Genomic DNA, 13,459 nt, shown 5'->3' on the forward strand with positions numbered 1-13,459 from the left:
CCATAAATAACTGAATCTGCTCACATGGCTACGATTGCTTCACCAAGTAGAGCAATTTCGGGCTTTCAAAGAAAACTTTCAGGCTAGTGTACTCTATTTTGGAACAAAATCTCAGCACCTGTTGTGATTTTTTGACATTTCCATTGTCACCCCTACACACACACACACACACACACACACACACACACACACACACACACACACACACACACACACACACACACACACACACACACACACACACACACACACACACACACACACACGGACGCGCGCAAACAAGCCAGCAGAGAATCAGAAATGCATCAAATACATTTTGAAGGGCGAGTTATGTTAATAAAGAGAGGTCTGCTCACTCATGACAGTGCTCTCGACATGCAGACTATACATAAACATGGGTGGCAACAATGCTCCACATAAAAAACCTCAGGACATGAGGTCATGAGTGTTAATTTCAATACTCACAACAGAAACTGGCACACTGAGAGAGAGGGTGAAAATGAAAGAATAACTGTTCTTGGTCAACAGTGAGCTCTTCCAAGTTTAGCACTGCTTGTATGAAGGCCAAACCCACATACACACACTTGTAGGTCCTGTGTTAAAGTGACTTCAACTTTAATGGCAGTAAGTAATAAATATTGCTTTGTTTCATTGTTTTTGATTAAGAATGTGTCTATATCACACCCGCTGATCCTATTCTGTTGTTTAATAATGTGCTTTTTTCTAAAATGTTTGAATATGAGTTGCCTTATCATCTTATAGCTGCATAAATATCACTGTACGGAATATAATATATAATAATATCTCTCTCTCTCTATATATATATATATATATATATATATATATATATATATATATATACACACATATATGTGTATATGTATATATGTATATATATATACGTATATATACGTATATATGTATATGTATATATATAGGCCACTGTTACAATGTAAAAAACACATTAAGCAGCTGTCCTATGTAGACATTAAACATTAAGCTGTTGTCTTTTGGAAATGTTGCATTAATAGAACTACTCTCCCTCTTATGCAGCTTAAACTATATCTGTGTAAGAACTGTGTGGTATGACCTAAAATTTATTTCACTGTCCATGTCTTCATATTACCCTGCAAGAATATTTGTTATATCATGCTATATACTGCCCTCTTCTGATTGGTGGAGATGTGAAGTCTTTTAATTAAGTCTTTTAGTTAATTTGGTGATCAATGTCCCTAAACATTGGAACAACCTTTAAATGTAAATGGCAAACTTGTGTTTGCTAAATTTCAAAAAATAAAAGTTTTGTTTATCTATTTTGCTCTACAGTTGTAATATTCTATTTATTGTTTAAGGACCATTTCAATATTTGACATATCTGGTGTGTTTACTTTTGAGGCTGTGTCTGATCATATCTGTGAAAAAAGAAGTGCCCAAAACAAAATCAAGACCACCTCTAACCTCTGTTCAGGCCTGGTTCATATTTCTATCATTAACCCCGCAGAAACTGACGCAATATGACATGAGTAACCTTCTATCTTGATATTTTACCCAGAACAACAAGCTATGCTGGTTGGCTTTGAGCACTTTCCTGTGAACTGATCCAAAAGCAGCACTGCTCGAACATCCCAATGACAGAAAGAAAACAAGGTTCTTGGTGCCAAAACTCAAACGACAAAACACACTCTTGCTTTAAAAGAAACCCTCCATTGTTTTTTAAAGACGGAAGAGAAAGAATATTCTTTTAGCATTTCACCTTCCAGAAATTATCCTCATCATCTTAAACTACTTTCAGGATTCCAGCTATGTAAAATGTAAACCAATGTAGATTTTAAACTGTGTATCATAAATAGCTTGTGTATTCCTTTGATGTATCACTAACTCTTCCACCAACATTTGGAGCAAAAAACCTACATCAATTATTTTAACTGGCTGCCACTGATGCTCTTTGTCTGCATGTGTGTGTGTGTTTAATGTGGGTGCGCCCACATTTGTGTGTCTGTGTGCAGTATCCATCTGTCTGTCCAGTGATGAAGGCTGTCAGCATAAGGACTAATCCCACCATTAGCACCAGCCGCCTTAATGACAGAGACATCTTTACCCTGTCTATGGCGGAGAGAGAAGGAAAAGATTGAGTGAGAGAGGAGAGGGGAGCATTTAAGGAGGAAGAAGAACACATGAGTGAAGAATCTACAACTACTGTCAAAAGCACAAAAAGAAAAGGAAAGACAAACTGGAAGTATAAAAAAGGAAAGATGGATAATTGAATGAAGGACAGCCTGAAGAGAAATTAGAGGATGGGAGGCAATGCCAGGGTCAACTTCTCCCTGTCATCAACAAACTACTGGCACAACTTAATTCACTTAGATCACTAAAACACATCAAACTACATACGGGCCATCAAAAATATATTAAATATTAGAAACTGAGGAAACCCTGAACAGTCCACTGCAGCGCTACACATCCTTTTTTCTTCTGTCTTCTACATTTTTATTTGCTGACAATAAAATTATGAAGAAAATAAAAGTAGCATACTTCAAAATCCTTCTGCAGTATTTGGCAAAACGTGGTACTATGATGTGATTTTTGTTTTAGAGCATCATGAAGCACTGGTCTGATTTTAACAAGTGATTAATGAGTATTAATGTTTGGCAAAGCTACAAAGAATGAAAGAATTCACTTGAATTTGCTAATGATGTGAACTGTGGTTGAATGTTGAACAGTTGAGTAGAGTTATGTGTGTGTGAGTGTGTTTAAAAGGGGGTATCTTTGGGGTCAAGGGTCATGCAGTTGACCTAGAGGTAACTCTGAGCATAACCTGGTCTGGACCCGGCGACAGGAAGCTGCCATGGCAAAGCTGGAGGTGTCTGCAGGAGATCTCCTGACACTGAGACCTTTCAACTCTCTTCTTCCTCTATCACACACAGGCAAGCTCGCACACATGTTGAGAAACAGAGCACACAAGTATGCACGCGCACAAACACACAAACTTGTGCCTGCACAATCCCCACACACGGGCACACACTCAGGCGACAGCAGAGTCGAGTCAGCTGGAGAGACAGAAACACTTTGGCCTTTCAACAGCCAGGATCTCTGGACAGGTCAGGACCACACATACTGACACTCAAACACTCAAACACTCACACACACACACACACACACACACACACACACGAGACAGAGACAGAGACAGAGACAGACACAGACACAGACACAGACACAGACACAGACACAGACACAGACACAGACACGTCCCAGTGGTAACTGACTTCGATCCAAAACTACTGCTTATACAATCTTGACCCACTTAAAAGATACTTGGAAACTTTCTTTGTATGTACGGTGATTTTTTTAGCTTTCCTGATGGAGACCTTTTTACCATCGTTAAATAATGTGAGTGCTACTGATTCGGCAGTGTGTGGGATACTTGTGTCGTTTCAGTCTGCAGAACATGGTTATTGTTGAAATCTTTGTCATACAAGGATTTTTAAGTGCATAAGAACTTACTAAATAAGAATTCAGTAACATCACTTACATACAGTATATGCCAACTTTTACACAAAAAGACACCATTTGTCGAGGAAAAACTCGACAAACGGACTGTTTGACAAAATAAAATCTCTATTTAAAAAATTGTTTGGTATTAACATGAAATACAATGACTACTAATAATACTGCAACTTCCACTGAAAACCTATGCCAGAGTCTGCAGTATTATGCAGCTTTCCTGTTTTTCTGCCCACTTTTTTTTGGCTATTTGATTAAGGGTCAGTCACTTCCATGATAACTGATTGCCTGATATAAAAGCATGGCCTTCCATTCGCAATTCACTGTCTCACATGAACCACTTGTAAACTATCTCCCCAGTGCCAAATATTTAAAAGCTGAAATTAACATGTCTATATGAGTTAAACTGCTTGTAGCTGTCGAGTATGAAATTCAATGTGTCCCGGGTGTACACATGTAGGGCTGCTACTTAAGATTGCTGTCATTACCAGTTAATCTACACATTATTTTCTCGATCAATTCAATGTTTGGTTAAAAAAAAATAATCTAAATTTTTCAAGGTAACATTTTCAAGCTGAAGGTGACATCGTCAAATTGCTTTTTTTTCACAGCTTATGAAAAAACATTGATTTTTTTTCCACATGCTTATGTGTTGTTCAAAGTGAGTAACAGCACTCTGTGATAGTCTTTATGGTAGGATTTTTATGTTCACTTCAAACTTGATCTAAACTCTCACTGTTTTCTAACAAGTTTTTCATTTATTCACTTAAGTCAGCAACTCCCTCAGCTGAAGTAACAACTGTCCCCAGCACATTTTATTAGCCGTAGCTAATTAATTTTAATTCTTTAAGATGCTGAACTTATGCAGCATGGTGTCTGTTGTGGATTCTCATCCCATTTTGTGTATCTGACTAACAGCCCAAAACCCAAATATATTCAGTTTGCTATCTTGTAAGACAAGGAAAAGCAGTAAAGCTGGAAGCTTGAACCATCTGAGAAGTTGGTACCATTTTGCTTAAAATTTTTTTTAAAGCTTATGGGATTATCATAACTGTTGCTGATTAGTTTTCTCCAAGGAGCAGATTAATCAGATACTTGCCCTACCTTCAAGTTTAGCTAGTTCAGAAAAATGTATAATTGCTGTCTGACATGAACTGACAACTAGCTGCAGGTTTGGTGAATACAGAAGCCTTGACTAGTTTGTTCTCCAGACAGAAAACGGCTACCAACAAACACCTGTCATCTCGCTGTGGGCTAAAAGCTTTCAGGGCCAGTCTCAACATAGACTGTGCCCAAACCTTGTCCTTGCTTAACGTAACGTTCTTTCAAATATTAAGTCTGAACTGGCGTATGTTGCGGGAAGGAGGATTTAAAAAAAAAAAAAAAAAGGTGGATGTGGTTGGGAGAGGGAAAAAAAGATGGTTAAGAGAGGGAAAGAAACACAAAGAAACTAAGTCTCCTCTAAGTATGTTTGCTGTGTCTTTCTCATGAGGATCCTCAGCTCCATCTCTCAATCTTCTCTCCCTCTTCATCTTTTGTTATGTGGCTTACAAGCTGACTACATGTATAGACCAAAGGTAAAGCTTCTGATTTTGCAACTCCAATGTATATGTAATTCTTTTAGCCTGCATACACTCATACTGCCAGGTGATTAAGCCTAAATGATAATACATATGTCAAAGGGGCTTTAAGCATTCAAAGCAGAAAGAGCATGTAAAGTACTCCTTTCACTAGTTTGGCTTATGGTGAAAGATCTCAGCAATGATCAGGCATATCCATCCACTTTTGTGTAACATCACTGTTTGAAGAGTGAACAAAATAAAATATGCTGCTTGTAATCTCTCTTTTCAGTAATCAAGAGGAATGACCTATTCTGCTCACCCAGGGTGTACACTCATTCCTGTAAGCATTTTGTTTGATAGGATACACCAAATCCCCTCATGGGAGGGTGTTTGTGTAAAGAGATGAGTGATTGTGTGTGACTATACTGTACTCATGCATTGGTTTGACAGCTTGAGTGATCTCTGTGCTGGGATTTGGCAGGCCATGGTTACGGTTCTTCAGTCATCACCCTGCAGTGTGTTAGTGTGTGTAACTCAATGCCTCTAATCTAACTGGCTGCTCAAAGGATTAGGAACTTGACTATTCTCAATGGGAGCATGCTGGAGCTAGTCCTGTTTAAGTGTGTGTGATTGTGTGTGCGTGTATGTGTGTGTCTTTAAGTGTGTGTAGTTATACTATCCACTTATTACGGAGCTCTTGAGTGAAGAGAATAATACGAATCTGTACCAACCTATTCAAAGGCCAGAGAAAAAAAAACATTAAACTCAGTTGTCACAATAAATTTGGCATTTTGAGTCTTTGATAAATCTGTTTTCAAAAGAAAAGCTGACTGATTTTGCTGTAGGACTGTAATGAACTGCAGTTGCAGGACACTTATGTCTTCAGACATATGTTTGATGTGGTACGCTCTAAATAGAGTGGATATCTTGAAGCAAATTTCAGTAACATTTGAAACGAGACTGTTGCGAATCGGAATATTTGGGAATTTTATGACTCATTTTTTATTCTCATGTTCACGATATAATTCAAAATTGATATCTGAGTCAAAATTGAATCTCAATTCAATAAAGATGATACTAGTTTTAGCTGTGTCAGTTAGTTTTGTATGACAAAATGTTACCATCTGTCCTAAAACTGCATTTGTACTGTTACTGGCAAAAACGTCTTTCAGAAAATTCCAGTTACCACCAATTAGAAAAAAGAAAAAAAGGAACACACTAACTTTGTTTGGTCAGTGTTTCAGATGGACAGATACCTTGATCAACATTATTTATTGAGCTTACCTGCCATTTATGTTTCATATTGCATTACCCTAAATCCTTACTGTATTTGCGAACATTGCACTGTATTACATAAGAACCTGAAAATACCCCTAAAAGCTTGCATACTGAATGAATCATATCAAGCCAATCCCCCAAGAGATGATTAAATACCAAATGCATCCAAAAGCTTAACTTCATTTAAGATTTGGCAATTTTGAATTAATTTTTCCTTGTGTGCTTGTTATTTCTGTTATTTCTGTTTCACAGTAATTACACGGTATAAAGTTTTACGGTTGTCAGCAACTCTAAGCCAACTATATGACAATCCATTGATAGCCAAACAATAAACAAGAGCAACTGCTTTAGACATACATCAACAGTTCTAAGCTACACAGAGCCTCATAACAAAACATTTTCTTGGTCACAGAAGGCCAGTCACAACCATGGCATATACAGAGGGACGACATATACCTTAACATAACCAAATACAAATGTTACACAGATGTGCATGTCTACAGGATGAGAATAAATGGTGCACAGGGTAAACTGGCAGCTCCGGGAGTTGTGAGTCTTAACCATGACCTCATCTGTTTAAAGAGAATTGGATGAAGGAGGGGATAGAGGGATCAGCAGGCAGGATTCAGAGGGGGTCTGGAAATTGGGGTTGGGGGTCATGGATACCATGTCAGCATGTGTAAATGTGTGTGCCCGTGCATGTTTGTGTGTATTTTAAAAAGGTGAAATGAGACACTTCAGCAGCCTTGGCCATCCAGGGGAGGGAAAGGCACGGATCAGTGGTCAGCCAGTAGTACACACAACGCCCACATCCTCCACACAATCTTTGTCATTTTTCTCCTCTACCTCCAACCTTTTCGGGTTTTCTTCGTATAGAGTTGACATTATACACAAAAAAAACCTGCCACTTTGATTACAAAACACTGGCTTACATCACAGTGCAAATGGTACTGATGGGCCTATCATGTATTGTTTGGCCCTCCCCTTCCACCACATAATAAAGCCATACTGAAACAAGTGCTGCAACTTTCTTTTTAAACGACTTATCTCAGTTGTCTTGCTCATATCCAGGTCATAATTAGTCAACATAACTTATTTAAAAACGCTGGACCATTTCAATCTTTTGAAGACCCTGCATCTTTTCATTAATTCACAGCAGTCCTGTTTCTGTTGGTGCTTCGATTCACCACACACACACACACACAAGTGGATGAAACGGGTGCATTCATCACTGGGTTAGATGGTTATAGTGGAAACCACTACTTATGTTGCTAGTAACAAAGCTTTAATTACAGTGCAAAGTAAACTAATCAATATGAAAAACAACCAACCAATAAACTCAAATGCAGTTCAATGTTTAATGTCACCGAGATGTGTGCATGTAAATGTACTGAATTTGAACTTAAGTCTTCTGCTTTTGTGTTGGTTATTTATCACTTATCTATCTGAGTATATTTTGGTGAATGTACTTGCATATGTACTATGATTTATTTGTCCAGTTTGGTTTATCATATCATACGGATGTTTGGCTTGTAATTTGAAAATTGTTTGATTTCATGACACTGCAGAAACCTGGCTGTGTTTGAATGGATGCAATATACAGACCAGACAATAAACAGATCAGGTAATTCATATTTCCTTGATATCAACTCTGTGAGTCATCATTACCAAAACCAGTGTTGGATTTCATTATCCAAAAAACAAGACCATACCCCACATCATAATTTTTTTTGTATATGCAGTGGGACCAAGGGAACAGAACAAAAAAAAAAACTGAATAATTTAATAAATACATTTTTAGTCTCCATTTGCCCCTTGAAGACAGTAACTAAAAACTCCTTGTTTAGTCACTTACTTGCCTTTTTAGTTGTATGTATAGAAAGTTAACCACATCTGAAACTACATTACATGTCAAATTCAAAATTTCTGCTGAAAATTCGTAAAAACTGAGGGTAAAAGTATACCTTGAAATAAAATCAATTAGTGGAAATTCAATTTGACTGGCATGACTTTGACTAGTACCAAGGCTTCCCAAAAAAAAAAAAAAACCACACACCTTGATCTTCTGCTGGATGTGTCTGAGAGCGTCTGCGGTGCCCATGTCTCCATCTTCCTGGATACAAACCACATCCAGTTTCATCTTCACGTCCAGCTTCATTTTAGGGTCTGTGCTCATCATCTTCTGGACCTCTTTAGTGGTTATCACTATCACCTCTAAAAACACAGTTCAAAACAACTAAGACATTATATACCTACTGTATATTATAACAAACACAAGTTGCTATGATGGTTTTGACAATACAAACAGTCCCCTTGACCTCTATTTTCATGGGAATGAAAAGATCATCAGGACCTATTGGATTGATGTATTCTATTCTCTCACTTTCACAAAGCTGATAACATTGCACACAAAAAGAAAGACCATAATCAGTGCAAAGACACCCTGCAAAGAGACTAATCCTCATTAGATATCTACAGTATTTGACTACGATTCATCCTAAACCTTAAATCCAGCAAAGACCACTGCTCTGCTTTTTTATAAATTTGGTAATAGCATTACTAGACCACTTTATGAATCTAAAACATTGCAGAGTCCATCTGGTTTAATTAGCCTTGTCTGCATAAATGTTTTCTACCGGGCATTTGTTCACTCTAGCTGTGTCAGCCTAGTAAAACCAAATTGCAGGGCCTTGGCTAGCTGGTTGCGCACAGTAAACTACTGGCCACACAGGACGATGTGTATAGTATAGAAAGCTAGTTTTATCTAGGCTAGTGTGGACATAACACACTTTTATAACGAACAGCCCTGTTTACTGGCAAGAACAGCATAGTACAACAAATCCCTTTATAAGCCCAGAGTTTCTGGACCCACTGCATGCTGCAGCGCAAGAGGCAGAAATCTGGACTGTAAATCTAGACAGGAAATGCACACCTGACAATGGCTGATGATGTGCTGACAAGCTGGTGAAAGTACAACTAAAAAACAGCAGCACAGTTGTTAATTTAATAGGCTTTACGCAGTGAAAGGAGCAACTAAATGTTGCTGGAGGCAATTTGCAAACGTGCTCGCTATGCACTCACTATAAGTGGAATAAAGTCTTACAGTTGGTCTTGTATTTAAAAATGTAACAGCTTTAGTACTACTACAGTTATTTCAGGAGGTTTTAACACAGGTGATAAACTTAACCTATTTTAAACCCCATAATTTAAAGTCCAAATTTTGTAGTCTCTTTTAGTACAGCATCGGGAGCTGGCCAACAACTGCTTGTTTTTCAAACATGCACAGGCAAGTCAAGGAAATTTGACCTAACTGCAACATTAAATTCTACATCTTATCCATGAGAACAGATAAGATATTATCTGCAGTATAGTTGTCTACGCTGTCTCTAATACTGACATACAAAAAAACAGAACTACAGTCCTTATGTTTGAGTGGGAGGTTATCTTTTCTTCTTAAAGATCCTCTTTCCACATTAATGCTAAAACGAAATTTGCAAGCTTTTTATTCCAAGTTGTACAAGTGGCTCACTAAAACTTACACAAGAAGTACTGGCTGTATTTTTACTTCTTTACATTTTATTCCGAAACTTACCAAGAATGCCAGTGCACTCCTGTAACACTTTCCACCCCTGACACTTACACATAACATGGATGAAGGGCTCACAGCTCTCATGCGGCCACTACTGTCACATCCATTTAATGTGAAGATCTAATGAGTCTAATGAATCTTTCACCCATCTTTTATCTTGTTAATCAGCTGTAGGACAAAATAAAAATTCCATAATGATAACAAAAAGTAGAACTGAGAGCTATATTTTTTTTCTACAGGCCCTACACACCCACAGAGATGTTTTCGCTTATTAAGGCGGATTAGACCTCTGCTCAGGTGGACGGGGAGTGGAGCTATGCTTGGAATTACATGAGATCACTTAGGATGTCCCACCCTGAAAAGTGTACCAAAACTAAAGGGAGAGTGAGGGTGATGTTGATGTTGATCAAGCCCACAGTGTACATGCCCAGACAGTCCTGAGAAGTCTAGTGTACTGTCATTTTTGATGTAGTGTTTTTTTTTTTTTTTAGTGGAGTGAAACTTTTAAGGCATCGTTCTTAGATATACTGAAAAACAAGAAAAATACCACTTGTAATGTTCAGTAGCAGTGATGGCAGTAATTGTCGCACGACTAGCAGTAACAGGGGTTATAGATGTAGTTGCTATTGTAATACAAGTAGTAGAATAATGAAAAATCCAGCGCTCACCTTCAAAGCCCACCCTCTCCAGCAGGTTAAGCGGATACCACATGAGGGGCTTGTTGCCAACAGGCAGCATAGGTTTGGGGGTGTTGTATGTCAGATCAGTCATACGAGAACCCCCACCAGCCGCCATCAGCACCGCCTGGAGCTCCATGATATCTGCTGGGGACGGCTAAGAGAGTGAGACAAACAGATAGAATAAGAGAGTTATATTCAGGAGTGTGGACAAGTGCTGTATAAGGACATAACTATATATACATTATCTTTATATAGAGTTTGTGACTATATGCCACGTTTTTTAGTGGCCCTGAGAGACCTGTATTGAGGGAGCTCGGAGGACACTTATAATACCAGGGGTAAACACCACTGGTGATAACTTGAATGACTCTCATTATTGGTGAACAGTTGAAAAGATTCAGCGGTGATGCTAAATGACAAAATGTGGGTGCATTTTACTTCTCTTTGCTGAACACAGAAACTAAATGAATCAAATTAAAAGACACTTAAACATTCAAATGCAAAAAAGTCTGTCTTAATAAAATAAATCAGGTGCCCATATGAACAATGAAACGGGTTTTGCTTGCTGTAATCATTCCTTATGTTCATTCTAGCCATTAAAATATCAGTACTTAATGTGCTTTCAATGTAAGCCATGGGTGACAAAATCAACAGTCCTTTGCAAAAATATATTCCAAAGTTTATCTGAAGCTCGTGAAGAAGGCTGCAGCTGTCCAAGTTAGACAAATCAAGTGGGTATCTTCCAAAATTAGTCTTTCTTGTATGAAATTCCCTCTTTTTGTCACTGTCCCACCACTGCAAATAAAAAAGAAAACACTCTCCAGGGAAACAAAAAGATAACCACTTGATTTGCTTAACTCAGACGAATGAAGCCTCGCTTAAGATACAGATAAACTCTGTAACGTATTTTTGCACAGAAAGAGGACTGCGGATTTTGTCCCCAAACACTTGCAGTGGCAGAGCATCAGGAAGGGGTCTTTTAATGGTCAGCATGAACCGGAAGCACTTTTTCTCTTTCTGCCTTAAGTTGAACACAATTCTTTTCCCTCTACCTTCGTACGGAAGCCAATGAAACACACATACCTGAGCGGTACGCTGTTTAAAAGTGTGCATTCTTTAAATGCGTTTCAATCATACAGTCTATGGTCTCAATACAGCGCATGCTTATGACAACACATTTCAAAAATAGTGCTGTTACCGACAAACGGACACACTGTGTCCTACTGTATGTTGTACTCTCCGCGAGGGTACCACGTACAGTACACGTACACCCACATCGGACTGTGCAAGCCAGCTTATTTCTGCCTATGTGGCACACAAATCACGAGTCCATTGGCGTTTCTTTCTGCACTGTGTTGGAGTTTGGTATGTCACTAACACAGTAACCACGGCTGACACTTATCTGATACAACAAGCTGTGCACAGGCATATGGACCGAGGCGCGCTGCTAACAGAACCCACAACATGGCCTCAACAACGAGGTTGAATTAACCACGCTTACTCGCTCATTGGTCAAAAAAGGGTCTAAATGTACCTGTCAGAGTTTCCTTGGTCCCTGTCGATCGGCCGCCACTGAAAATGACAGCGGTGGCAGACGCATGTAACTTAGTTGCTGTCACTGTTGTTAGCACTTGGCTAACGATTAGCACGGAGCAGCGAACGACACCGTTGCCTCCAAGACACCTCAAAAGCAGCCGGACACGCTCTTTAACAAGCAACACGCACTGAGGAAAGCGGCGGTGACAGAAGTTAAATTACTCGCCGAACTGTATTTTAGAGCTTGAGTACAAGAGGCTAACAGCTAGCATCGTATGATGACACCTGAGTCCTTTCGGTGGATTACGACCGTGTGGAAAAGTATTTCCTTCGTACAATGGTTCCTACTGAAGAGGAGAGGAGAGGAGAGGAGAGGAGAGAAGAGAAGAGAAGAGAAGAGGTACAGGTTAGATTACATAAAGATTAAGATAAAGATATTCATAAACAGCGTTAACAAACAGAACATTAGAACAACACACAACAAAAACAACTTACAATTGTTATTGATATGTAGACCATGAAGTGCTCTCAAGTTGATATGAGTGGGAGTAAGCAAAAAATGAAAAAATAAAGTAAAATAAAATATAATAAAATAACAAAACAAAACACAAAAAAAAGACCTAATAGAACTGCAATCTCATGATTCATACAATATAATAAAATACATAAATTATGTTGTATAGAGATGTAAATCAAACCTACCACATAAGCTCACATGAAATTCAATCTTTATGAAAAAACATTATAATTTAAAACCTGGATTTCAGCCAGACCAGCCATCATCCACCTAATTATCGATGGTTAAAAACTTTATTATCATTACCACCTGCCAGTTATTATATGGAAGACTCATCATCAGCTGAAACATGAACATTTAAAAATTTGGAGACATTAGAGATTAAAAATAATTTCTCACTCTGTAGGACCCCTCTGTTTGAAGGGGAGAAGCTCAAACTCTTCATATAGAGAATGCAGAGGATACTGCAGACTGATTGGAGCCATTGAAAATGCTCTGGTGTGAAAAATATTAGACAAATCAGGCAGTTTAACATGAATAATTTTACTGGCCACTGTTACCATATGTGGCAGCCTGTTTTTGTCACCAAAGATTACTAAACTACAATACCATGATTACCAAGAGTTTCATGAGTTCTTGTTTTTGCTGATATCATTAATGGTTGTAAAAATATTATAAAATCAACCTTTTTTTGCCTGACTTCAGTCCACTTTTGGATTTTGACAACCATTACACAAAATAAGAGCCTTAAGCATACATGCAATTTTATTTTCCTTTTTGACCATATTAGAAG

At 38.3% G+C, this 13,459-nt stretch overlaps 1 protein-coding gene across 1 annotated transcript in view; it reads right to left on the reverse strand.

Moving 5' to 3' along the window:
• eif2b3 (eukaryotic translation initiation factor 2B, subunit 3 gamma) overlaps positions 1-12,494 on the reverse strand; it is a 39,362-nt gene extending 26,868 nt beyond the window's left edge. Inside the window, exons 1-3 of the mRNA XM_040142693.1 lie at positions 12,148-12,494; positions 10,602-10,767; positions 8,401-8,558 (exon numbers count right to left, since the gene is read on the reverse strand). Of these exons, the coding sequence (XP_039998627.1) occupies positions 8,401-8,558; positions 10,602-10,749 (306 nt within the window). The 5' untranslated portion in view covers positions 10,750-10,767; positions 12,148-12,494. The remainder of the gene's footprint in view (positions 1-8,400; positions 8,559-10,601; positions 10,768-12,147) is intronic.
• Positions 12,495-13,459: the final 965 nt, after the last annotated feature.

This window comes from Xiphias gladius, chromosome 14 (genome assembly GCF_016859285.1).
Source record: "Xiphias gladius isolate SHS-SW01 ecotype Sanya breed wild chromosome 14, ASM1685928v1, whole genome shotgun sequence".
NCBI lineage: Eukaryota > Metazoa > Chordata > Actinopteri > Istiophoriformes > Xiphiidae > Xiphias > Xiphias gladius.